Genomic DNA, 27,683 nt, shown 5'->3' on the forward strand with positions numbered 1-27,683 from the left:
CCTTTTATCCCCATTTAGTGTGCACAATGTCCCTGGGAAACAATGTCATGTCCCTTTGTCAAGCTGAGCCTATCTAATGCCAAGCTTTGCCAGTTACAGCATTATTAGGAAAGCAATGGCGGTATTTAGTAAGATACGTGTCTTTTATGTTTGCTGTGGTGTCTTAAATGGTTTGTAGCCTCAGCAGCTTCCATGCAGTAACATACAGCTTATGAGAAGATTTTCCGAGGCCCTGCTTCCAGTGATATTTCTCAGACATGAATTTGCTTCTTGAGATTTAGAAACCATGTAACCTATGAGAGAAAATACTTATCTCTGAATATGAAAGCTCACTTGACAAAGAGTCGAAAGCAGAAAGAAGCCCATGTCCACCAAGTTTAGAAATAACCAGCCATCTAAAACATTATGGTTTGTATCTGTCTACAGTGGCCATCTACAATGGAATAAACACATAGCATATAGTTAGTAGTTTTACACATTTGCATAAGAATGGGTTGTGACATGGGTTGGTACAGTTGTGTTTAGTGCATATATACATACACACATCTATATGGTGGGATTTTCGTAAGTGCCTAAGGCGGTGAAGGTGCACAACGCCCATTGGCTTTCAGTGGAAATTGCGGGATTAACTGTTTTAGGGATCTCTTTGGAAAATCCCACTGTGTGTGTGTCTGTGTGTCTACACACACACACACACACAATTTGAAAAAAAGAGTTATTGACATCAGGAAACTTTAAACTCAAATTCCTCCTCCCCTGCCCTCCCCCCAAAATGCTTTCAAATATCTGTATCAACCACACAAAAAATGTTATATTTAGTTTGCTTTACAGTTGGATTAACTCTATATAAACACTGTATATCTGTAATGTCCTAACTAATCCCTTGAGGATTAAGTCATTCCAGACAGGAACCAACGACAAACTCTGCAAGGGAAAAACAAACAAACACCTTGATTACTCATTTCAAAATGTCTTTTTCACATTCAGAAATGTCCTCACCCTTTGACTCGCCGTAATCCCCACATCCTTTCCCTGTGCTGTTCCCCTCCCCTCCCTGAATCTGTGGTAAAGTTACAAGAAACTATCAGACCATGATTCTCAGCAGAGATGGTCAAGTTATTCTAGGGTTACCATATTTCAGCACTGAAAAAAGAGGACACTCCACGGGGGCCCTGGCCCTGCCCCAACTCCGCCCCTTCCCCAAAGTCCCTGCCCCAACTCTGCCCCCTCCTCTGAGCACCCTGCATTCCCCCTCCTCCCTCCTGCTCTGATCTTGGTTGGGGGTTGCTAAGTGCTTCCCTGCTCCCCACTCGCCCTGCAGCCTCTGCACCCCCCGCCCCTGCAGCCTCTGCTCCCCCCGCCTGCCCTGCCCCTGTGCCCCCCCGCACCCCTCTGCCCCTGCAGCCTCTGCGCCCCCCCGCCCCTGCAGCCTCTGAGACCCCTGCTCCTCCTCGCCCTGCAGCCCCTGCACCCCCCCGCCCCTGCAGCCTCTATGCCCCTGCCTGCCCTGCTCCTCCTTGCCCTGCAGCCCCTGCACCCCCCCGCCCCTGCAGCCTCTGAGACCCCTGCTCCCCACTTGCCCTGCAGCCCCTGCACCCCCCAGCCCCTGCAGCCTCTATGCCCCTGCCTGCCCTGCTCCCCACTCGCCCTGCAGCCCCTGCACCCCCCCGCACCTGCAGCCCCTGCACCCCTCTGCCCCTGCTGCCTCTATGCCCCTGTCTGCCCTGCTCCTCCTCGCCCTGCAGCCTCTGCACCCCCCCGCCTGCCCTGCTCCCCCGCAGCCTCCTTCCTGCCGCCGCCAAGCACGTTCCCCGGCCTGTTGTCCCCGCCGGAAACAGCTCCTGCGGCGCCGGGTTCCGAGCCGCGCGGGACGACGGGGCCGCAGGAAGGGTCCCCCAGTGGCCGAGGGGGTCCCCGCCCGCGAGGGAAGCCCGAGCCCACCCCGCCCGAGCTCGCTACAATGTAGCCGGGGCGGCTGGGCTGCGCTGCGGACCCGGCGGATCGTGCTGGGGCCGGGCGGACCCTGGCTTATGCCTCCCTATTTCCCCGGACATGTCCGGCTTTTTGGAAATTCCCCCCAGATGGGGATTTGAGCACCAAAACGCCGGACATGTCCGGGGAAATCCGGACATATGGTAACCCTAGTTATTCATCACAGCTGAAATTCACCCCTGTGCAGGGGGACTTGATTCCATCATTTTTGCCCCACCACAGGGACGTTTTGGGGGCCCCACAGTGTTTGATCACACAGGATATACCGCAGAAGGGGGCGAATTACTAATTTTGGATGCCCCAATTTCTGGGGTGCCCAAACTCCAGATGTGAAAGGCCTGATGTGTTAAAGATGCTGAGCAGCTCTGGTTCACTTCAGTTGGAGTTATGGGCAATCAGCACCTCTGAAAACCAGGTTCTCCCAGTGGCATGCGATTGTGCATTTGCATCCAAAATGGCATCTTCCCCACAGCATGACATCACGCACACAATGCGTGTGAGGCCACGCTGTGCAGAGGATGTCATTTTGTCCTACAAAATGGTGTCCTCTTTGTGGTGTGACCTCACAGATGGTGAATGCAGAAGATGTCATTTTGTTTGCATGATTGGGGACTGGACAGAATCATCCCATGGGCACAGCCGGTCCTGGGGCATGCAATACATGCTTTGCATAAAATGACGGCATGCCACTGGGCCCTACATCTCAGGTTGCTTGACCAAAAATTGAAGCAATGAATTTTAGTGAGTACTTCAAAATCCTGGTAGCCTTAACCTCTGAGCCTTGGCTTCCCTAGCTGGAATATGCAGACCCTAATACACTGCTTAGCTATCTCAATGGGCTTTTCTGAGGACTAATGAGGCTCATAAAGTGCCTAGAAGCTGTTAAGTGCCATATTAAATTTGGGAATCATTCCATGCTAATCACTAGGTCTGATTAATGTGACTAGTGGTTCAAGAACTGACATGTTCTTGGAGAGGGCTGAAACAGAAGCTGCATTGCCCAATAATTGCATTCTGCAAACTGATGTTGAACAGTTCATATTCTAGCTTGGAAAAAAGGGTCAAAGCCACTGAAGGGCTGTCCTGGTTGTAGACAGGAGGTTTCATGGTCACATCACATGCTCTGTTCAATGTGCTAGGCCCTGTCCTACCAACCTCATCTGTGTAGCTGTTACACCATGTGAGTCGGAAGGAAATGACTTCTCTACATCTTAGACCAATGAGGCAATTTCTGCATTAGAAGCAGCAAGAGTTGATGATTGGAATTTTTCCCTCCCCTATTGAAAATTTTGACTGTTTATTGAAAAACCAAAAACTGGAAATTTTTGTTGGCCTAAAACTAAGTTTTTGGTCAAAAAGGTTTTCGATGGAAAGTCAAAAGTTTCTTTAAAAAGCACTTTTAGTGAAAAATGTCACTGACTCAAAAAAAACCACCCGTTTTCTGGTGAAACAGGATTTTCATGGAATATTTGCAATTGGCCCTAGAAACAGCCTCACATGCTTACCAAATGTAAGTGAGCAAAGCAGCATTTACATTACATGACATGACTGCTGCTGGTGTCAAGGCACCATCTTGTTTGTCCTTGAACACCATGTTTTTTCCAGCAGTGACAATCCCCTTCTCACCTGCAGGCTGAACCTGTGCTGAAGGTCTCTTCTTAGAATCTGGAAGACAGGGTCCTGAAAGCGCTCCCGGTTAAGGATCCCAACATATTCTTATCAAATCCTTGCTGCAGAATGAGATGTGGAAGTTATTGGAAGGCAGTTAATGCAGATAACTTGCAAATCAATAATTATCTAATGTCATCACCCATGAGTCAAATTCCTCTGTCCTACCTCAAAGACCACCTGCATCCAGCAAGTAGGCTGCGTGCACTCACTATGTCCTTTGCAGAAACGTTAATGTTGCATGCACCTTGTGCAATCTTTTGCCTGCACAAAGCATGCAATGTGTATGCAAACAGTCATAGTTATTGAGGGAATGAGTCTTTCCTGCATTGTCTTCCCTCTATAGGTAGCAGGACCTCAACCCGCCTTGCTGAGGAAATATCGTTGCCTATACTGGAAAGACAGTAAGGATCAGGTATGTATGATGCACATTTGTGCAAGGACCATGTGTAAAATATGCTAGAGTGACACTGTCTTGTCAAATTGGAGGTGGAATTGATGTTTTAAGGAGGGCTGCCATAAGGTTAAAAACAGGAAAAAAAACCCTCACCATCAACCTTTGTGTGGATTTGAGGCCCACAAGTTGCACCCATTTTCCACACACTGCCCCTTCCCCACAGTCAATCCTTTTACTCCCTGCTGCTGTTGGCTTTCCATGGTGTGGGGAGGAGAACCCCAGTTTGGTGAAAGAAACCAGTCTGGAGCAAAGAGGCTAGTTCTGACTCTGCAGGTTTGGGGATTCTGTGGGGAAGGAGAGGGGACCTGACAAATGCTGGCTGCTTCTCTTGTTGTTCTAATGGATTATTCTGTCCCTGAAGAAGGGGAGGTGACCACAGGGCAGGTCTGGGGACAAAAGAGGAAGTGTGGGAATAGAGAAAAGGAACCGTTGTTGGGGGCTGTCGCAATCACTTCTCCTCTAGCCACACAAGCTAGGGACTCTGTGGAGCTGCTTCTTCCACTCGCGCTGGCTTTGCACCAGTGGATCTGCATGGGCCTCAATGGAGTTATTTACACTAGTGTAAACGAGAGGCAAATGGGGCCCGTATGTTGGTGGGCAGCTCTAAGGGCACCCTCAAAGCCCCAGCTTTTCTCGTAGACACTGGCAATATTCAACACTGACTTACATCCCTCGCAAATTCATTGACCTCAGTGGGTGAATCCAGTTAGCTGAGAATCAGGACAAGGCTAACACTTAGCTTTCTCACCTGTTTGAGAATGCCCTGGAGCTCCCTGTGTGACCACAGATCACCCAGCAGGAGGCGAGCAGCTTCAGCTGCTTTTGGACAGGAGCTGGAAGGATGAAAGAAATCCAGTGAATCTTAGCTGGCCACAGCCCACCAATGCCCCTCTCAGCATGGTGTGAACCAGCTCCACTATTGCAGAGGGTTGGCCAGCCACAATGGAGATCATTCAACTACATGCTCACAGGTTGCCTTGAAGACATCATTTGGGCAAATGCCAAGGAGGGACGGGGATTTCTGGATGGTCCAAAGGGGAGTAACTCAGAGGAATGGGAGGAAGCTGAGCTAAAGGGACACTTCTGGACTGTCGAATCTAAACAGCTGCAAGATAGGAGGGAAATGGCATAAGCGCCATTATGGGACTCCTTTGGAACTAGATAGCACAGATCACTCAGTAATACAATATAAGGAACAACCTCGCGCTGCTTCGTGGGGACAGCTGAGATGCGACTTAGAAGAAATAATAACAATACAGGTTGAACCTCTCTACTCCGGCACCATCCGTGGTCCAGCATGATTTTATTTGGGGTTTTTTATGCTTTATCTACTTATTGCCTTGTGCAATACAGTAAATGTGTGTAATGACACTAACACTTTGTTATGAAGAGAGAGAGTAATTCTGGGCTAGGCAGCGTTGCAAGCGGTGTTCCGTTTATTCGCCTCGGTGAGATCCAAATAAAAAGGGACCCGCTCGCTACAATATTGACCTTCTGTGGTTCGGCAAATTCTCTGGTTCGGCACCGGTCAGGTCCCAAGGGTGCTGGACCTGTACTTGTACCACCCCTGAAATCCTTACTCAGCAAAAATTAGTGGGAGTTTGCCCAAGTAACAACTTTGTGAACAAGACTCAGGCCTTCAGGCATTTGCTGCAGGTCTTCCTAAAATTTTGGAACACTTCAGACCCAGAACTGGATCCAAACTTCACTGCTGGCTCTGATCGTTATAACAGGCCCGATATAAACCCTGACCACCCCAGACTTTCAGAGAGTTCTGACCCAGTTCATACTCTGCAACTTGGCCCCAGCTCTAGCCAAAACCTGGACAATGAAGTGCTAGAAAGCAACTCACGCAGCTCTAGGTGGGACACAGCTGTGTGCACATGGCCACACAAATAGCAGCAGCAGCTGCTGGTCAGACTATGTGAAATGAAGTCAACTGACCATTGGTAAAAACAAGTGACCCCTCCAAACACTTTAAAACTGGTGTGAAAATTACAGGCAATGATTTCTGCTGAGAGAGAAGGTCAGTTAATACTAGGGCCGATGTTTAAAGTGGATGGATTTTTGACTCTGGAAATCTTTCGGCCTGTGACTACCCAGTTAATCCCCAAAGGAATGCTGCAAACCTGTAGCAGATTAAGGGTCTGATCCAATTCCTAATGAAGCTTTCCATTGACTAATGGAAAGCTGGATTGGTCCTTATTCACCAGAGGTTGCAACAGTCCCTGGGAGGTGGGAGATCCCTGTTCCGGTCCTTGTGCAGAGGGGGGATTGGAACTCCCCACAGCTTGGGCAGGTAGCCAGCCACAGGGGACAGAAGAGTGATTTGCATTTTATTAAAAGGGCCCAGAGATGGAGGATCCCTGTTCAAAATCCTTCCCCTCAGCAGGCACAGAGGGGAGTTGACCAAGGAGATCCAGCATCCCAGGTGAGCACCTTAACCACTATACTATAGACAGGGCCGGCTCCAGGCACCAACGAAAGAAGCAGGTGCTTGGGGCGGCCAACACAAAGGGGCGGCACTCAGTCCGCTACTAGGGCAGCACATCCGGGTCTTTGGCGGCAGGTCCCTCAGTCCCTCTCTTCCTCTTTGAGCTGCTGCCGAAGAGGAAGAGAGGGAGTGAAGGACCCGCCACCGAAGAATGGAGTGGCGCGACTGAGCTGCAGCCGAAGTGCTGCCGATCGGCTTTTCCCCCCCCCCCCCCCGCCGCTTGGGGCGGCAGAAAACCTGGAGCTGGCCCTGACTATAGAGGGGTTCACATGCTTAGCCCAATCAATGGTTAATTAGAATGGAACAGCTTCAACAGGACAGCCTGCGAGCGCTTGCTGTTTCAATCACTTCTCCTCAGGCCCACGCAAGACTTGAACTCAAGTCTCTAACAACGTAGGGACTTACCCTAGCAAATGGGCTACAGAGGACTTCTAAGGCTTAGGCCCAATTAATAGTTAGTTAAAGTAGAACAGTGTCAACAGAAAAGCCAGGGCAGGGTGAGAAGAGCATTATACAAGCTCTAGCAGGTAATGGTGCAGTGCTTGGGTGCTGCTCATGAAGTCTGCCCGCCCATTCTGCGCTTCCCGTCGCTTTTCCCTGTGTGCCTTCTCCACAGCTCCAAATGCTTCTCTGACTGTCTGAGCTTTCTCCAAAACGAGTCTCATCTCATCTTCTGGGAGAACCTCATTGCTCCTGCAGGCGCCAAGTGCCAGCCAGTTCAAGCAATTCTCTGCCTCGTTTATAAGTTTGTGGATTCTACTGCCATGGTTATATGCTTTCCTCAGAGCCTGGCTGATGACTGAAGTACCAAGTGGATAATGCACTGGACTGTGACTCAGGAGACCTGGGTTTGATTCCTGACTCTAGCATTGGCCTGCAGGTTGACCTTGCCTCGGTTTCCCCACCTGTAAAATTAGGATAATGATCCTGGCTTTCTTTATCAAGCACTTTCTATGAGTATCGTTAATAACAACAATAATGCTGGGAACCCAGAGCTATAGCACCTGATTGAATAAGAGGTACATGGGATTCATAACAACATCACTGATATTTAGGGCTGGGATTTTCAATGGAAGTTAGGTGCCCAAATTCCTATTGAATTTCAATGGGATGTAGGTTCCTAACTCCCTTAGGATATGTCTACGCTGCAGCTGGGTGGTGTGACTCCCAGCATGGGGAAATAGACTCACACACAAAATAGCAGTGCAGAGGTTGCAGCATGGGCAGTGGCTCAGGCTAGCTGCCAGAGTCCAAGCCCACCTGAGCCCTGGATCTGAGCTCAGGTGGCTTGCCTGAGCCGCGGCCCCTGCCACAACATCCACACTGCTAGCGTTAGCAGCTACAGCAGAGCTAGTGCGAGTCTGCCTACCAGGGCATAGGCTCCCATGCAAGCCCCAGCCTAGATGTAGAGGGGTCCTCCCGGAGAAGTTAGCACTTCCCATTTGTCACCACAAGATGGTATCGGAGATTCAGCAGTAATCTCCCATAACAAACATCAGGGGCTTCTCAGCCCCTACAATGTGATAGTACCTAGTGACCGCTGGGCCTTTAACAGTGGTCACTGAACAGCATTGCATCAGGGATGCAGTTGTTCTGGGCCCAATGGGCATGTGCACAAGTTGGCTGCATAGAATCATAGAATCATAGAATATCAGGGTTGGAAGGGACCTCAGGAAGTCATCTAGTCCAACCCCCTGCTCAAAGCAGGACCAATTCCCAACTAAATCATCCCAGCCAGGGCTTTGTCAAGCCTGACCTTAAAAACCTCTAAGGAAGGAGATTCCACCGCCTCCCTAGGTAACGCATTCCAGTGCTTCACCACCCTCCTAGTGAAAAAGTTTTTCCTAAAATCCAACCTAAACCTCCCCCACTGCAACTTGAGACCATTGCTCCTTGTTCTGTCATCTGGTACCACTGAGAACAGTCTAGATCCATCCTCTTTGGAACCCCCTTTCAGGGGGTCTCTTCACATGCTTGCACATGGTCCTCCAGCCTCCTCCTCACCATCACTCACCCATTTCGGCACAGGTTTACTACATTATTTAGCATGCTGCTCGTCAAGTAAGGCTTGGCCATCTGCGGGTTGGACATGATTAGGTTCCGCATGGTGTAGCAAGCAGAGGACATGATATCTCCAAAGTTGCTGTTGTTCCCGGACTGGAAGGCCAGGAGACGGGACACATCTGGAAGCACCTGGGGAGCTAAAGAGGAGGAATATTCCAATCAGGACTGAAATAAAAACCAGTGCAGATCAATCAGATACTTGAGTAAGTACTATGCAACAGAGGGGCTGCAGAATCAGGCCCTAAGTGAGGCATTAATAATCACACAATAACCGCTATGGCCTAGATCTCAAAGGTATCTATGTGCCTAACTCAGCGGGAGTTACACACCTAAATACCTTTGAGGATCTGGTCCTATTTGATCTACGCAATAACGATGAACATGGCTTGGTGTCACAAGCGGTGAGGCTCGGGAAACCGTATACACCACCCCAAGAAGCCAAGGCCAACCCAACCAGGGGAAACACTCCCTCTCCCAGAAAGAGGCCCAGAGAAACCAGCTGATCTATCTTATCCATGAAGCATGCCAGGGATCAAGTGAGAGGCCCACTAATGGGGTGAGGTAGCATTTGTTAACCAGACTGTGCACTACTCCAAAAGACGTCAGCTGAGGGTTCCTTATGGTGGCTATAGGCCAGGACAAATAGCATCTCTTGGACAGCGTCACAGCCCTGCTGATCACCAGCCACGGGGAGGGGACGTGTGACATCAGTGCATTTGTTTGGTGAATCTATGTCCGGTGGTGATGCTTGGCACAGTTCAGCTGATAGGTTTACAACAGAAGGTGGGCTTGTGAAAGAAGGGGAGAGGCTAGACAACCCCTCAGAAATGGCCTTTATGGAAGCTCCTTACCCATGGTTTTGTGGAGAATAGGATGCCGGGACATGTTGCTCAGCAAGGAAGCCCCAGATCGGACAACTTCACTGTTACTGGATTGGAGGAGCCGTGCTATACGAGGCAAACCCTTCTCCTTTAAGCCAATCAGCTGGCTCATTGCATTGGACATCTAGGGGACAAATTAGAATTTGTTAGTGACGGCCAACCCATGCAGGCCAGGTGTATTCTATGCAGTATTTCTGGGTATAAACGCTATAGACAGGAAAGTATAGCTAGGTAATACAATAATCATCAATATCATACTGTAGCATCTTGGATCCAAATCCTCAAAAGGTATTGAGGTGCCTAACTCCCATTTATTTCAATGAGAATTAGGTGCCTAAACACCTTTGAGAATCTGGGTCTCTCCTATGCATCCCTTTCTGTCCATAAACAACTTATATTAGGGGCTGGAGAGTCAGTTCTCGCCTCAGCCTGGTTGGCCGGGGGGGCAAGGCGGGGACACAAGGTGGTGAGGTTTATGAGCTTAAATCCTATCAGCATTAATTGGAGGATTTTGAGTTTCATGCACAAACTGCCCCCTCCTGCCACCCCTTGCACCCCAGGAGGAACAAACCACTTCTTGTACAGCTAAATGATACTTTTAAAAAGACAGGCGCTTGCATGAAGTTCTGTCCTTGTTTACACTGGTGTAAATCCAGAGTGAATCCATTGGCTTGACGCATGCCCAGCAACTCTGAAAATCAGTCCATTTAGGTAGGTGCCTACATACGGACACAGGAGCCTTGTTTTTTGAATTCTTGGCCTCAGAGACCAACACTGAACAAGCTGCTAAACAATTTTATGATGTTGCCAGACAGCTGCATTCTTTCTTCCAATAGGGGCATGTATTATTGGCACAGGATCTTTTCTCCTCTCGGGTAATCAGCTGCAGTGCTACCACCAGTGCATTCTACTGGGTTGAGATGACAGACAGTTTGATTGCCCTCCCTGAGTGCAGAACAGACATGTGCTGTGTTACTTAATGGTGCTAACAGGATTGAGGTAAGTATCCCAGGACACTGAGGAGAGAACAGATCCACAAGTCTGTAACCAAAAGGGCTAAAGGATTCCATTCTGCAAACTCCCTGCACGTAGAATTCTGTCGCCTTCAATGGAAGATCTGTCCGAGGAAAGCTTGTAGGATAGGCTTTGCAAATTTCCTTTGCAAGTTTCTCCCTTGCAATGTTGAGCTCATTAAATTTCACATTTGCACATGAAAAGATATTCCCATGAAAAAAAAATTATGTACTTCCATGTCATTTATGTGCTGCTTTTGTTTTATGCTCTGCAGTTCATCTCATGGCAAACCTGCACTACTCTAGGAAATTTTGGGAGGGCAAACAGAGATCAATATAAGGAAAAATGCTGGAAATCTTAGTTGAAAGGAACATGGATCTAACACACAAGGCATTGTGTGCCTCAGATTTCAGCCAAAAGACTCAGCTTAACAAAATGAAGTTTATTAATTGCATACAAATACCACATTTCAACAAATCTCTATAGAAGAGACCTGGAATCTTCATGGCAGGAAATCTGAGTATGGTGATTTTTCCGGTAATAGAATGCTGAACAGTGCAACACAGTTTAGCATTCCATTCCATCTCCACCTTTAAGTTCTACATTCCTACCATTCACAAAACTCTACCTTCCGGAGTCAGTAACTCACCTCACCAATCTCCCTTTTCCTTTGTTGACCTAAGCTACATAACCAATCCCAGCTCGAGCCTGGGATTTTCAAAGGTGTCTAAGGGAATTAGACACCCAGCTCTAAAGGAGGGGGGAAAATTCATTTTGGGAAGGATTCTGAAAATTGGCTTTATTTCGAATCGGAAATTCTCTGCGAAGGAAAAATCTGAAGAAAAAAGGGGTTTCAGGGTAGTAGGAATGTTCATTTCCACAAAACCATTTCTTCTTGAAGCTGACTTTTAAAAAATTTAGTATAATCTAATGTTTTTAAAAACTGAAACAAAACGTCATTTCAAAATGAAAAATCAAAACGTTTTGTTCCAAAAAACATCAAGACCAGATGTTTCAACATTGTTTTGGAAGAAAACCACAAAAATAAAGTACTGCCAAAGTTCTAGTGAAATCAACCTGATGTCATAAGCATTTTGATTTAGGCAGAGCTGCATATCCCAGTGGCATGTGGTTCCATCAAAGTTTCCCAAACCAGCTCTACCCAACTCCCATTGAAAGTCAAATTCCCGATGCCCTTTGAGGATCCTCACCCCACTGACAAAAGGGATAATTTTCTCAAATTTGAAAGAAATCAAAGCTTTTCATGCCAAAACACTGAGCAGCTAGACACGCAGCAGAAGACTTCCCCTGTGTCATCATCAGGTGGCCTTTGGGTGGGATGCCGTAACACGCGACACGTCTCTGTGCTGTGTGCGCATGGGACCCCAGTAACGAGCGAGTGCTGAGAGAATGCAGAATCAGTCAATGCTACACTCGGCTGATGAGGCAACTCATGGTGTTGGAAACCATCAGGTGGTCAAGGGACATCTACATAGAACACATCACAGGACATCGGCAATACCAGGAGGGATGAGCTGGAGTGCCGATGAGAAGCGCAGTCAGGAAAGTAACAAATACTTTCCTCGTGGATTTTTATTTTCTAAATGGGCAACCAACCTAATTCTCAATTACTGAGGGACAATCTCCACTCATTGATATATTTTGCTTTCCACAATCAAATCTCTGTACAACTTTTCATGAGTGATGTACCTGAGTATTCGGATTCTAATATCTAAACTGTATTGTTAAATCTATTCACCTAAATTTGGGTTATTGGTGATTATGTGCTCTATGTATCATATGACTTGTAAAAAACTAACTTTGTATTTGTGGATAATCTAAGCACTATACCCAGTTGTACAGACACTCTTTTCCCAGCCTATGTATTACCGTATATACTCGTTCATAAGCCGAATTTTTTTTAGTAAAAAAGGGAAGCAACAGAGAAGGGGGTCAGCTTATGAGCGGGTATAGAGAGGGAGAGGTGGAACACAGCCCCTCCCCCCAACAGAGGGGGCAAGGAGAGGCAGCACAGCCAGAAGGGAAGAGGTGGGGCCAGAGTTTCTCCGCTTCTGGCCACGCTGCTCTCCCCCCAGCCTCCGAAGCTGTGCCGCTTGGCCCCGCCCTCCGGAGCACGCTGCGGCCGCACCTCCCGGCCTGACGGAGCAGTTCTGGCCAAGTCAGAGATGTCCTCCCCTGGCCTGCCGCAGCTAAGATGGGAAGGGATGGGATGGGGAGAGTGTGGGGGTCCCAGGCTAGGGGTGGGGTCATGTGGGGGGTGGTCACAGGGGTTACTCCCCTGACCCCCAGCTTCTCCCCCCCAAAACATTTCCCCACCAGTTGCTGTCCCGGCCTGTCAGGGTAAGCAGCTGGCGCGCCGGGACACTTTGTTTACTTAGGTTTACCTCCATGCCTGCAGACGCTCGAGGTAAACAAACCGTCTCGGCCCACCAGTAACTTATCCTGATGGCTCGGGAGCCAAAGTTTGTCAACCCCTGAATTATAGGGTCGGCTTATGAATGGGTCATAAAAAATTTATCTATCTAGCCATCTCACAAATTAAAATCAACAACGTTTAGGCAAGAACAAGACCAGATATTTACCATGCCCATCCCCTATTTTGCACACACACAGACAGTGTCTTAGGCCCAGTCCTTCCTACCTTGGCACACAGACCTCAAAAGGCAATACAACCAGGGTACTTCTGCTGGGTGAAGGCCATGAAGAGTGTGTGCTGTGCAGCTATGCCCATCATTGCTAGTGTGGAGGAAGGTTTGAGGTGTCAGCCCTAGCCAGGGGAGTGTTGAGGGTGTGTCCAGTGGATCTGTGGACTAAATCCTCGGTGCGCTCTGTGTCGGATGTGTGCGGGCAATGGCATTAGAGTTTAATGCTGTAGTAGAAACTGTGGAGCAATTCTACCTGTGCTCTGCAGTTTAGAAGAGGTATCTGTCCCCCTGCAGAGCCCATTGGGCTGCGTGTGTGTGTGTGTGTGTGTGTGTAAGTGTGAGAGAGAGAGAGAAAGAGAGAGAGAGAAAGAGAGCACGCTCACCAGTCCTCTGCTTGCAGTGAGGTTCTGCAGGGCCCCAGCACAGGCCTCTAGGGTGGCATCTTTCTTGCTCTGGTCCATCAGGTTTAGGTATGTGCGGATGGCATCAGAATGGTACAGCCAGCTGGGCCCTCTGGGTTTGTACTCCTCATCGGGAATGGGTAGAACATACTCATCGTTCTAAGGGGAAGTAAAAGATTGACATCCAGGAGCCTGGTGTTTTCTACACGAATCACGCTTCGTTATCCCTGGTGGCTTGGGCGGTCGGTCACATACAAATATCTGCATGCACCCGTGCACCTATTGCATACAGACGACACATCTAGTGTGGTCTGGCATATGCTGCCAGCCTCTCAACTCGCCCAGGTGTACCAACTGGAGGACATGTGACTCCTATGTAACTCCTTAGACCCCCTTTCTGGCCCTGATAATGCAGGGGCAGGGCAACTCTTCACTTGAACCTTGTGACTGGGGCTGAGTGAACGGTGCATTTTGCAAGCATCCAGAATCAGGAGCACGTCTTACCTCCAGCTTCCCACTCCTGCTGTTGAAGCAGCCTGTGAGGGTCTTGTCCACATAGGCATTCCTGGCCACATGGTTGAGCTGGGTGTATTTATTGGGCACCTCAGCATCCAGGCGGTAGGACAGATTGTGCAGGATACAGATGCAGTTCTCCACAGACTGAAATCAGCCCACAAAAAAATACAACAGTTTTACTGTCAGACAGGAACATGGAACAGTATGCGCATTGTAACAATATTTAGTGACAGTCAATGATGTGCTGCGGTATAAGGCGGATAAACCCTGCTGCTGGAACATAAATATAATACATCAAACTCTGAGGTCCTTACTCTGATTTTACTTACGGCTTGTCTACATGGGGACATTCCGTAAAGTTAATCTGAATTAACTTTTAAAGTGGATTATTTAAACCACATTAAATCCCTGTGTGGACACTCTTATTTGGAGTTAGAGTAACCTTAATCTGATTTAGTTTAATTCACTTCCAATTCACTTCTAAATCAGAGCCAGATTTTTAGACGCGTTCAGCACTCAGCAGCGACCTTTGTGACATGTAGGCCAGAATTTTCAAAAGAGCTCTGCACCCATTTGCGCACCAAACTCAATAGCTGGACTATCAAAAGAGCTGTGCAGGTTCAGTGCTCAGGGTGTACTACTAGGAGGCTAGGGCTAGGCACAGGCTGATGAACTGTGTGCAAGTGGGAAGCTCATATGTCTAGTACCTTGTCATCAGGCCGGCTGGCAGCCACACAATTCTGGGTATAAGTCATGACTGAGTCAATCAGGCCAGGGTAGTTTCTCATGGTGTGACGTCCAGCATCTGCAGAACTCAGGTTTCTGAAGGAAGACATTTTATAAAATGTAGGGAGATAAAGCAAGACAGATAAGCAGCTCCATTAGCTGGGTATTTTCCATCAGCCACTGAGCGCCACACATAATTCTGTTTGAATTCAACCCGCTTGGAAGGATTGCCTTTATAGGGTGAAATTCACCTCTCTGCAGGGGGACGGAACAAGGCCAATGCACCACCCAAGTCCCACTTCAACTCTGACAATTAGAGTGGGACCTAGATGGTGTATAGGTCTTGTCACGTTCCTCTCCAGAGGGGTGAATTTCATCCATGGAGATTTTCCTTTTAGGGTAAATCCAAAGGGAAGATATCCCCTTAGAGAGAACAATCCTACCAGTACGATTTTTCCTTAGAGACAATGTATGTACAGTGAGGACACGCAGGATATCTGCTTAGAGTTATTTCCAGAGAGAGGGTTGAAAAATGAGTAGCTGGAGATTGCCATAGAGAACCAGGAGAACACCTTCAACTGGCGTAGGTCAGTGTAGCATCATTGACTTCAATACCACAATTACCACACAGTTCTTTCTAAACAAGCACATTTATTCTTAAGGTGAAAGCATTACAGAGAAAACATATTAAATCAATACAACAACTTACACGCACGCTAATAAGCTTACCAGAGATCACCCCGAATTCCAACAGGGGCTCGGGCTGGTGACCAGTCCTTCAAACCTCACAGAGGGTTTTCTGTGGTTATCAGTTCATAACACCTTTTTCTCAGAACAAGAACCCCCATGTCTCGCTGAGTCCCTCCTTTCTACTGTTTGGGCCTCTGATCTTGTCCTCATGTGACAGGTGACCACCATGACCAGCACACAAAGGTCCCCTCCTCAAGGCGAAGCTTCAAAAAGTACATTGTTTAAAAGACTCCTTTGAAGCTCCTAACATTGCCCAGGGTTTACATGAGTCATGTCTCTCTCGTAGAGACATTACATATGATCTCACAACAATACGAACTCCTAAAATACTTTAACTGAATTCAGTAAGGTTTAGCGTAATCCAATAAGGCTTGTCTGGGATATTGCAGGAATTTGTCGTCTCTCTCACACAGGGGACACCAGGTTTTAAGAAAAAGGGGCAAAACTTAGATTTAAGTATTGATGGTCTCACTGCGCTTAACTCTGGATCAGGTGTCGGCTCAGACAGCAGAGTTTTAGCAGCGGCATGAAATGGTCTGGTTTTAATGCACCGGTAGCTCGCAAATGAGTGGTTTGCAATAGCTCACAGACACCTGCCAGCCAGAAACGAGTGGCTAGGCTTTTGTCAATGATCAGATGTCCATGTCCCGCATTATTACCGACCCATTTTAGGCCCAAACTGACTCAAGTTTGGCATTATCTCCGTGGCATTGCTATGCATTATGGGCACAAGAAATGACAAACCAGTGCGCAGAAGACTGACCATGCCCCCTGGATGGCTATTTTTGCAGTATCCCCCGATACTGCCATTTCTCCATTAATATGTATCCTTGTATCTGAGCTCCAGTGCCTTTAGAGGGATGGAGCAGATGATAGCCCTGCTTACAAGAACCATCCTGCTGCGTAACTGCGCAGGGAAAGTTCTCCTCCAAAAGAGGGATGGAGGCAGTAGCGCACTGTCCTTCAGAAGTGATCTCTAGCCTCAAAGGGCTGAGACCTCTGGGGGCTGATAGTGACAGGCAGAGTAATCTGCAGTCCCTGCTGCAGTCCGCTTAGTCAGTTTCACAAGAGAATGTAGCTCCCATTAGCTAGCGCGTCTGGCAAGGGCGTCTGTTGCTACACTCCCTAAGGCAGCGCTTCAGTTCGTTAAAGTACCTAATTATACAGCTTTTTCATCTCCCCACTGAGTTGTTCCCAACGTGATGGGGGAGCTGGAGGCTGGTAGAAGAAACTGCAAGTCAGGACGAAGATCTTCATGCTAAGAAGTTCTCTGGTTTTTCCAAGAAAGAAATAAAACCATCCCATGCCCATATATGAGCCTCTCACTTTGACACAGACACTTACACTGGGATGGGCCAACACCCAGTGACTGTAACTGGAATGAAAGGATCCAGTATAAAAAAAGAGAATCAGCTAGAATTTGCTGGCAAGAGATAGTCATTAGAGCTGGATCGAAAATGTGGAGGTTTAGTCCCACGCAGAAAATTTTGACTTTTCATCAAATAATGGAAAACAATTTTTGTTTTTGTTTTTTGGCAATCAAAATTTAAAAAAATTCAGCTGAAACCTGAACATTTTTGGCCCAAACCCACCGACCTCATCCCCCACCCCAAATTTCTTGTTTTGGCTAAAAAAATTCAAAAAGTTTTCTAATGAAAAATCAAAACTTTTCAAGGAAACAAGACACTGTCTGTGAAAATTTTTTATTTTATCAAAAACCCAATTTTCTGTTGAAAAACGAGTTCAGTGGAAAATGTTCATCTAGCTCTAGACACCATGAAAACTTTATGAATAGGCTTGGCAGAATTTCACTTGTATTTTTTTAAAATCATGAATGGTGTGGAGAAAGTGAATAGGGAAGTGTTATTTACCCATTCACATAATACAAGAACCAGGGGTCACCCAATGAAATTAATAGGCAGCAGGTTTAAAACAAACATAAGGAGATACTTCTTCACAACACACAGTCAGCCTGTGGAACTCGTTGCCAGAGGATGTTGTGAAGGTCTAAAGTATAGCTGGGTTCCAAAGAGAACTAGGTAAGTTCATGGAGGATCGGTCCATCAACGGCTGTTAGCCAAGATGGTCAGGGATGCAACCTGATGCTCTGGGTGTCCCTAAACCTCTGACTGCCAGAAGCTGGGACTGAACAATGGGAGATGGATCACTTGACAATTGCCCTGTTTTGTTCATTCCCTCTGAAGCATCTGGCACTGACCACTGTAGGAAGACAGGATACTGGACTAGATGGACCATTGGTCTGACCCAGTATGGCCATTCTGATGTTCTTATAATTTTGATGGATAATATCAATCATGCTTATTTTAAGCACTTTTTTTTATCAATTTAAATGTTCGCAGTTGCAGGAAATTTTGGGAGATCAGACAATAATTAATGACCCCGAGGTGGGTTCTACTGGGTTGGGAGTAGAGATTCAAAAAGTTAAAGGTTTATAACTTAAAATACAAATTGTCAACATCACATATCAAAATATACAAAGTAAATATCCTTAAATCAAACTCTAATAAGTTCTCAAGAGACATATTTCTTACTTTGCTTGTCTGTAAATTGAGATTATTATCGATGGAAATATTTTTCATCAGTTTGGGTGTATATGGTGAAATCAATGTTTACAGACATTTACCAATAAAAATTTAATTCTTCCAAGTCTATTTATGAAGGAACATTCGGAGGAGGGTGGCATTTTCAGCAAAGATGGGAAATCTTACTTTTGTGTTTAACTGCCAGCTGTGTAGATATGGCACCTATTTTCCCTAATCCGTTTTAGACACATCAACACAAGGGGCCCATTTTAAGCATAGCCACAAAGGGTGTGAGCAATGCTTGTCTGCTGACCTACCTCAAACAGCCTGTAGCATTGAAGAACACCTCGGGGTCAACAATTTCTCTTGTCCTATTACTGACCCCATCAGACCACCCCGAGAAAGGGATGATAACATAATCTGTCAAGACAGGGAGGGCTTCGTGTATCAAATCTTCTTTAAGCTCATCAGTGGAGGACAGGTTCCAAAGCAGCCCTAGAAAGAAAATGCAAGACAAACATGACCTTAAGGTCTTGATGCAGTAAAGGCCTGAATCTCCTCTCACTAACATTGTAATTAGGGAATAACTCCATGAAAGTTACATCCATGGAAAACTGGTGCAAAGAAGAAGAGAATCAAGCTCTAGGTCTACAACTGAGGCATTTGAGACAGCCTCCAGGTTTGGAGAGAGACGCTCTGGTCCAATCTCCTCGTCCAATCCCAGCTCTAACAGAAAAGGTTGTTTCATCTGAAACCAACCAATATGTCACTACATGATCAACCTGTGTGGTGCTGTGTGTACAATTCAAACCCCCAAGCTTCCCAGTACAGACCCAGAATGTCACCTCTTCTACCTAGTCCATATTATCATGAGAAGGGTCTTGAACCTAGTTCTCCCATAATGCATTGTACTAGCTCAGTGGACTCCATCCTTTCCAGGCAACAAAAACCTCTTGTATTTCAGGCAGTGTTCACTGCCTCCTATTTAACTGTGTGCCCTCTAACCCACGATGGGACTTGGGCATACTCTAAATTCTAGTTTCAGAGTATATACAGTTAAATGGGAGATGGTAGAGGCATCACACCGGCCTGGGACAGAGGCCCCCTATAGTTCAGAATGGAGCCTGGTGTCAAGTACAATATAATCAAATACAACTCGGGTTGACCCACTGTTAGCACATGCACTTGATCCCAGTAGAACCCAACTCTTCAGGAAAAGCCTGGGACACTAAACAGACTGTGCAATACTCTCTGAAATAAACTCCCAAATCTCAGCTCCTGTCAGACCAGGAAGGGGAACTAAGTGCCAGAGGATGGGACCCTCCCCTGAGAATGCCCTGGACCCAGCTCTCAGATGATCACACGTAGGCCCTGATAGCTCAAAAACCCTCGATGGTCACAGCTGTGGTGGTAAACCTGGTCGGATAGGTGTGATCTCTAAGTCTCAGACCTGATTCATGGGCCAGTAGTTGGGAACCCCTGCCACCGTGCGCAAGAGCCACAAAGCTGATAAATTGGGCAATCCAGGGGCCTGATCCTGCACTGCCTCGCACTTTGTGTTGTCATTTGCATCTGCGGAAAGTGAGTGCAAAGTGTCATGCCGGTCTGGTAGTGTTGTACTTTGCACAGGTGCATATGGCAACGCAAGGTGCCAGGCAGGTGAGACTCAGGCCCCGAGGTCTAGGAGCCAGATCCCCAGGTGTTATAGGCTGGTGTGGAAGTCAGTGGAGCTATCCTATGTTACACCAGCTGAGGCTCTCTCGTTTGCTTGCATGTACCTGTCAGCTGTTTCTGTATTTCAGTGTTCTGAGTTCTCCTCAGGAGGCTCACGCACTCCCTTATCCCATTCTGCCGTCGGGTTTCTAACTTGTTGGCAGGATTTCTGAAGACCAGGTTTCTAAGAGCCCCAGCTGCAGCCTGCTGGACATTTTGGTTTGGGCTGCGGAGGAGTTCTATTAGCTTGCCAATTCCACCCAGCCGGTAGACCTGTGAGAGGGGAAGACAGACAAGGATCAGCATCCCATGAAAAGCTCGTCTATTTGCTCTGGTGTATTAAAAGACCACGGCGATAGACGTTAACGCAAGAAGACAGCATAGTGTGTACTAACTGGAATTGAAAAGATACCCTAAACAGTACAGGCGGGCTAGACCCAAAATACCCCATTCTTCACAAGGCAGTCAAATGGGTTGATAGCTGTAGTCAAGAGAGTCTGTGCTGATTGCCTTGATGACTAGGGTATCAGATTAGTGAGGCAGCGTGGCCTAGTGGACAGAGCACTGGCCTGGGACCAACTGGGTTCTATTCCCGGCTCTGTTATTGACCTGCTTTGATGTTGGACAAGTCACTTCACAGCTCCGTGCCTCAGTTTCCTCTTCTGTAAACACAGGGCTAATGAATGATACCCCTTATGTAAAGCACTCTACGCTCTACCGATGAAAAGAGCTAGGTATTATTACTAACAGATGTCAGCAATTAAGACTTTCAAGTAATGACCATGGGCCAGATCCTCAGCTGGGGTAAATTAGTGTTTGCTCCCACTTACTTCAGCAGTGCTACACTGATTTTCATCACCTGAGGATACAGCCTCATGAGTCTTATTACTGCAGTGAAAAACTACCTAGAGACAACCTTATAATTGTAATATAACAACTTTCCATAGTGCTTTATCTGCACCCAGAAACCATGGGCCACATTCATAGGCGACATGTATGTTGGTGTAATATATACTCAGAATCAAGGGGCCAAATTCCAGGCTGATGTGTAAGGGGAGGTGGATCTGAATCTAAGTCTAAGGCAGCCTAGAGTTGATGCAACATACATGTTGATGAGACTGGGGGAAGGTAGCAGTCACATAAGCTTAGACTCTCTGTAGACTGGTAGACTTAATTCGTCTCAGCACTGAATTGGTCCTACTTCTCTAAAGTAACCATAGCCCCTGTGAAAGGAATTCATTGCTGTGAGCCTAGGGGCTAGCGAAACCACCTGCTCATAAATGAATGAATGAATTGAATTGAATTGAATTGAATTGAATGAATGAATGAATGAAACTGTCAGCTGGGAAAAAATGCCTTGATATTTGGAAGCCTCACTTAATGAACCTTGGGGCACATTTTCAGAAAGTGCTTGCACCCACAATTCCAGTTGAAGGCAATGGAAGATAAAGATGTTTGGCACTGCTTGAAAATCAGGCCCCAGGTGTCTCACGTGGACCTTCTAAAATGAAGGCACCCAGACCCAGAGCCTGCTTTTGAAAATGCAGCCGTGAACAAGTTAGTTTACCTCTTGCTTGGCAGATTCATCCTGGAAGCAGGTGTGCTGGAGGTAGTACGCACCCATGGCTTGAGATTTCTCATCCGAGGAGCACAGGAGCTGTATGGCTTTCTGGATGGTCATTGCCACGCTGTCCAACTCATCATTGCATATTCTAAACAAAAAGAAGGGAAATAAATGGATCAGTCACTACGTGGCAAGTGCAAGATGCTTTAGAGGCTGATGACTTCTTTGAAAGATGCCACCAGATTCAAGTAGGCAACAGCCCCTCAGCCTACTCCTGTTAGATCTGATGGGTTTGTTTATCTAGACAGATCTATCAATATTGCAGTATGGTCCACGCAAAGAGAGCTGCAACCACCATGAACGCAAGAAACCTGGTGGACCAAGTATTCAGGTCATGACTCAGTTTTTACCCAGTCCTTACTCCCATTGACATCCATAATAATGGAACAATGTAGTTTGTTTACAAGAAGAAGGCTGGGAAGTTGTGTGTGACCTCTTGTAGATTTCAGACTGATGCCCATGATCATACGCATCTACTTTAACATTCAGGGTGCTAAATCACAGGCTTGTTTCAAGGAAAGCCATTGTTGTTTGTGGCCATGTTATTGTCAGAAAAAGAGCCTAGAGAGGGAGGTTTTAAGTTGAGTTGCAGATGGACACTGACAGTGGAATGATTGCAGATGTCTATAGAATGCCGAGGTGAGTGACAAGAGAGTACGGACTTGGTGGGGGGTGGGGTGGATGGAAAGCCTGGGAAAAAACCCACCCAGACCTTTGAAAATGCACCTCCTTGCTCTGGAAACGAGGGGCCCGATTATCTCCTGCCTTGCACCTATGCAGAGTGGGTAGAAAGTGCTCCCACTTCACAATGCTAATGACAACACAAGGTGCAATGCAAGGAAAAATCAAGCACTAGCAGTCCAATTGTTTGTTTAATTTTATTTAAACAATTAACTGAATGCAAGTGGAAAATGGTAGGTCACAGGATGGGTGAGACTAAAATGTTCAGGGGATTTGGTGGAACAAATCACCCAAGAGTTCAGCTTCTGCCATGATGTTTTCCCTTGTTTGTGCTCTTGTTGACATCAGTGGGGTTTTACCGTTGATTTCAGTGAGGTCACGATCAGGTCCTGTCAGGACATTGTGTCTTTGGGAACTGGATGTTTCTTGGTTTCAGCATATGGAGGGAATATCCCTGATGGGAAAATCCAGCAGACTCTAAAAGAGACTTATATCTTTTCTACGGAATTTTTAAATTAACCTATGAGATTCTATATAGAGAGACGATCCTCTATTAAATTCTATTAAACAATCCACAGAAAGGTGTCATTCTCTATTACATTGCATAGATTGTCCAGAGTAACTTCCATGGTACCTTAATGGTTTCATCTCTATTAAGTTCTATAGGGTTTCCCTATAAAGGATAGCCCCTCTTGCTGAGATTTTGTTATTAAGCGAGAAACAAAGAAGTGCAGTCTCATATAAAATGGGGGCAGGAAAGGTTGACTTTGAACCTTTGGATCCTCAGAAGATGTTTGCTTTGGGCCATGTTTTGGTGAAGGTTCAGGATGGTGTCATTTTATCTAATCCATTCTGACCATCTCTACCAGGCTGATGGTAGCTTTGGAACTGAAGCCCTCCCTCCACAAACAGAACAGACACAGCCCTGAGCTGTGACAGGGGAAGTTTCTCCCTCCACTTTATCCATGCTGACTGGGAGAGGAAAGTAGGAAAGTTCTATCTCCGGGGATCATTCAATCTTTGGCCATTCTGCTGAGCATACCAGCCGATGAGTGCCAGCTGTGATGGCGGCTCTGATGATGGCATCCAGTTCTAGAAGCTCTCAACGCAGGGGCAATTTTATAGGCGAGTTCCCCAGTTTTTCAAGGACAACTCCCCACACAAGCATTTCCACAGGGTGACAAATCCATCCCCAACCAGAACCATAGAGGGAAATCTCTGTAACCAGGTCCAGTTCCACAGTGGAAAGGGTCAGCAACCAGAATCCATTTTCTCCAGGGGAATTCATACAAGGGAACAACTCCTCACTCAGGTTAAGTTCTACAACCAGAGCAACTAAGTAGAATGGAAACTTTTCTCCTTTGTTATTGAGAGTCTAGGGGCCCTGGGGACGAAGTTGCAGGGAGGAGCTAGGAAAGCCACTGTTCATTGTTTATTAAAAACATTACAGAGAAGATAATATCCACAAGCCCAATGATTCCTAACATATGACTCAAAACCCCTTGCACCAAGCCCCTTTCCACAACCATTAGGAGCTCAAATATGGCTCAGAGTATTGTCACTCATCTTTGATCCACCCAAATAATTAGTGTTGAAGCTTTGGCATCATAGGCAGCTAGCTAGGCGGATTCCCTTACATTCTTCATAGATTCACAAATTCCAAGGCCAGATTGGACCACTGTGATCTTCCCGTCTGACCTCCTGTATAACACAGGCCATAGAATTTCCCCAAAATAATACATGTTTTGAACCAGAGCAGATCTTTAAGAAAAACATCCCATCTTGATTAAAAAATTGCCAGTGATGGGGAATCCACCAAGATGGGACATTTTTCTAAAAGATCTGCTCTGGGAATTATTTTGGGGGAAGTTCTATGGCTTGTGTCATACAGGAGGTCAGACTGGATGATCATAATGGTCCCTTCTGGTCTTAGAATCTATCACCCTTGGCAAGTTGTTTCAATGGTTTGAGAGCTAAAGACCTGAGAGATGAACCCCAGTGTGCTATTCACAAGACACTGAAAGGAGGAAGTTTTCTTTCTATCATGAATGACTGCAGTATGAACCCCTGCTAGGCCAACTGTGATGGATGTCATAACAAACAGAGGCATCACACTACCTTTGGGAAACAGATACACACTTCAGGCGACTCTTTCTGGCCTCTAGTGGACCAGGCCGTGATTACTTGTGCTGAGAGTCTGAACTATGGCCATTTGCAGAGGCAGTTTACAGCAGGGAAGAACGACTCAGGGCTAGGCTCCACATTTGGTATTGCCCCATGGTTCCATCGGCATGGACAGAGAGGATAGATACATTCCCTGCTATTGACCTCTCTTCAGTCTCCCAGTCATCTCCAGAAAGAAGCTATATCAGGCATCACGACCTCCATCAGAGACTAGTCTGCAATGCTGGTTATAACAGATCAGTGAGGTGTTGCGCTCTTACTTTTAAGAATAATTTATATTGCTGTGGTTACGGCGGCAGCACCCAGCGCTTCAGGCACAACCCATGCAGGACAGGCTAGCGTAGCACAGCCCCGGCAGTGTTGCCAGGATGTCTTGTGTTAACCACACATGGACAGTGATGAATGCATCAGGCTTTGTACTGCATTCCGGCCAGGCAACAAGTCCAGAGGATCCCATTCGAGTCAACAGCTTTGCTGCCTATTCCATAGCATCCAGTCTGATACCTGTGGCCCTTTTCTTTAGCTCAGGTTTTTAGTGCTCCTCTGTCAGTTATTCTCTATACGACTTACGGTCATGCCCACACCTGCTGTCACTTTTGAGGTGATGAAGCATTTACTCCATGAGATGTTGACCAATGGGGGCAAGTGGGTCACCACGTGCCATTGCCACCAACAGCCACACATTTTAAGGTGTACCCAGCAGATGTATCTTAGCCTCTTTCTTCAGCCTAAAGCTGAACAGTGGGAGTAAAGCAAACATGCCAACCATGTCTTGAAAGAAGATCTCAGTGCACATCCACATTATGACAGACACTGTTCCCCTTCGAAATTCAGTGCATGCTACAGCTCAGGTCCAGCAGTCCTCATGCTAGGGAGGGTCTGCGGGCACCAGAACTCACCTTTTCGTCCTTACAGAGAAGAACACTGAGTCCCTCTCTGGCAGGCTATCATGGAGCAGGTATAACTGACCTAGCTTGGTGGGATTTGAATCTGGGACCGGAAGTGCTAAAGGCGAGAGCTTCTACAGCTTCAGCTAAAGGTAGGACTCCCCTAGCTGGTGGCAGTAGTAGTTTCCTGTCCTCTTATGTGTACCAGCTGGAGAGGGACAAAAGACGCCCTTGCTCCTAGCGTGCATTATATACAGCATGCCCTTCACTAATTGCTCATAGCGTTCAGTTTGAATCTGGTGGCCCTGGAGTGAAGGGAGCTTTCTCCTAACTGGGCAGAGTCGCTACAGATCATTTAGCCAACATGGCTAGCAAGGAGTGACCGAGTGACACACCATACGACTGGAAGAGGAACTGACTGCAAAGAGTTCCATTTAGGGACATGCAAATGGCACTACTTGGGAGCTGATCAGCTGCAGCAGCCATTGGAATAAGCACAACAAAAGGCGCGTTCTGAGCCCTCAAAGACTCTGAGCTGGGACGTGTGGCCCCCAGTGTGTCCCACCATGCCCCAGGGCTTAGAACAGGAATATCATGCTTTACATCCAGGTGAAGGGGGAAGTAGAGGTGAGCGAAGAGGTGATTGTCTGCTGTGAGTTAAACAAGCTGAATATGTTATTCACATAACCACTGAGTCTGCCAGATAACTGTTCAGAGCAAACTGTCCAGCCAGGACCTGGTGTATGGGGGGGGGGAGGGAACTACAGGTCTTCAAGGGGGAAAATTCTCAAACCAGACCAAGTTCTACAAGCAGATCTGAACAAGTTCTACAAGGGGTCAACTTTCCCAACAGAACCAGTTCTACAAGGCAGGGGAAAACCCGCAACAAGGTTTTGTATTACAAGAACAACAATTCCACAATCCAAATCTACGAAAGACAATACGCTTCCATCACAGCCAATTCCCCAACCAGAACCAGTGGTACATGATTGGAGTCCTTCCCATACAGAAAGTACTGCACAAGAGAGAGGTCATTTCTAGAAGGGGAAGAGTTGTCTCCTAAAGAACTCTGAGAAAACACACAACCAAGAATAGTTCTAGAAATACAATAACGCCCTGACCAGATCCAGTTCTGTATGAGGGATTACTCAGTATAGCTAGCTTTACAATTCTAATCCACTTAGCATCCTGGTACCAGAGTGCAAATAATACCATAGCCATACCAAAAAGTTAAATAGTATTTTCCATCTTCTCTTGCTAAGAGCCACTGTGATATGTGCTTGTAGTTCTTTTTTAATTCAACTCTCATCCCTTTCTTCCTTTTACTTCTTACTACTTCTCCTCCTCCTCCTCTTCTTTTCTCTGTATCATTTACTTGTCCCCAACAAGGTAGCTTCAGAATGATTGAGGAAAAGCCAGGGCTAAAAGGATGGGTTTACATTTTCCCAGCCCAACCCTATTCCACAGCAAGACCTCTCCAACCTCAGCCCGTTCTACAACGGAGTGATGCAGCAGATGGAACTAGAACCAGATGGGCTAGTGGGATTGTTCAGAACAAGACCAGCTCTACATTACGGGTAATTCTCTGTCCAGGAATGGTTTTACAGCAGGGATAGCACCCATATCAGAACCAGTTCTACAAGGAGGACCACTCATGATTGTAAACAGTTCTCCAAAAGAGAAACACCCCAATCCAGCTCAATTTTTCAGGGGTACAATGCCTGCCTATACACTGCATCAACCTGGATCGGTTCTAAAAAGGAGAATTCACCCAAAACAAGACCAGTAGTGCAGTGTGGTCAATCCCAAAACCAGGACTATCTCTGGAGAGGACCATCAGTCCAGAGAGAGATTGCTAATAGGGAGGATGCTTCCCAACCAGAACCCAGTTCTGCAAGAGGATAACTGCACAGAACCTGTTCTACGTAGGAGGCAATACCTCAAGCACTCTCAGTTCTGTAGTGGGGAACCACTTATTCAACTGCATAATCATGTCCAGTTGTTCACGGGAGACAATTTGACAAGCAAGGCCACTGTTTCATTGCAGACAACTTATTCTCTGACACAAAATGTTACTAGTATGAGGACAACGCCCCACACAGTCCCTGTTCTGCAAGGTGAAAACTCCGCCTTAAGAACCACTAGTACACAGTGGACAATGCCACAACCAGGGAAAGTTCTTCAATAGTATCCATTACTCAGCCAAGCCCAGTTCCTCAAGGACAACAACTCCTCTCAATGATGGGGACAGATGCCCAAGAAAGACCTGTACTTCCAAAAGAACAAAACGCTGCCTAGGTCTCCAAGGGGCAGAACTCTCCAATCAGGTCTAGTTCTACAACAAACTGCACCCAGCCCAGAAGCAGTTCTACAAAGACGGCACGTCCCCAGTGAGAACAAGTTCTACAGAGCCTAACAAGCG

General features: G+C 46.8%; 1 protein-coding gene across 1 annotated transcript in view; it reads right to left on the reverse strand.

The window, feature by feature from the left end:
* Positions 1 to 3,650: 3,650 nt before the first annotated feature.
* PKP1 (plakophilin 1) overlaps positions 3,651 to 27,683 on the reverse strand; it is a 46,786-nt gene continuing 22,753 nt past the window's right edge. The window contains exons 4-13 of the mRNA XM_065404177.1: positions 21,453 to 21,597; positions 19,951 to 20,158; positions 18,490 to 18,667; positions 14,861 to 14,975; positions 14,142 to 14,297; positions 13,620 to 13,796; positions 9,527 to 9,680; positions 8,626 to 8,812; positions 4,866 to 4,950; positions 3,651 to 3,722 (exon numbers count right to left, since the gene is read on the reverse strand). Of these exons, the coding sequence (XP_065260249.1) occupies positions 3,651 to 3,722; positions 4,866 to 4,950; positions 8,626 to 8,812; positions 9,527 to 9,680; positions 13,620 to 13,796; positions 14,142 to 14,297; positions 14,861 to 14,975; positions 18,490 to 18,667; positions 19,951 to 20,158; positions 21,453 to 21,597 (1,477 nt within the window). The remainder of the gene's footprint in view (positions 3,723 to 4,865; positions 4,951 to 8,625; positions 8,813 to 9,526; positions 9,681 to 13,619; positions 13,797 to 14,141; positions 14,298 to 14,860; positions 14,976 to 18,489; positions 18,668 to 19,950; positions 20,159 to 21,452; positions 21,598 to 27,683) is intronic.

This window comes from Emys orbicularis, chromosome 4 (assembly GCF_028017835.1).
Source record: "Emys orbicularis isolate rEmyOrb1 chromosome 4, rEmyOrb1.hap1, whole genome shotgun sequence".
In the NCBI taxonomy this organism is placed as follows: Eukaryota; Metazoa; Chordata; order Testudines; family Emydidae; genus Emys; species Emys orbicularis.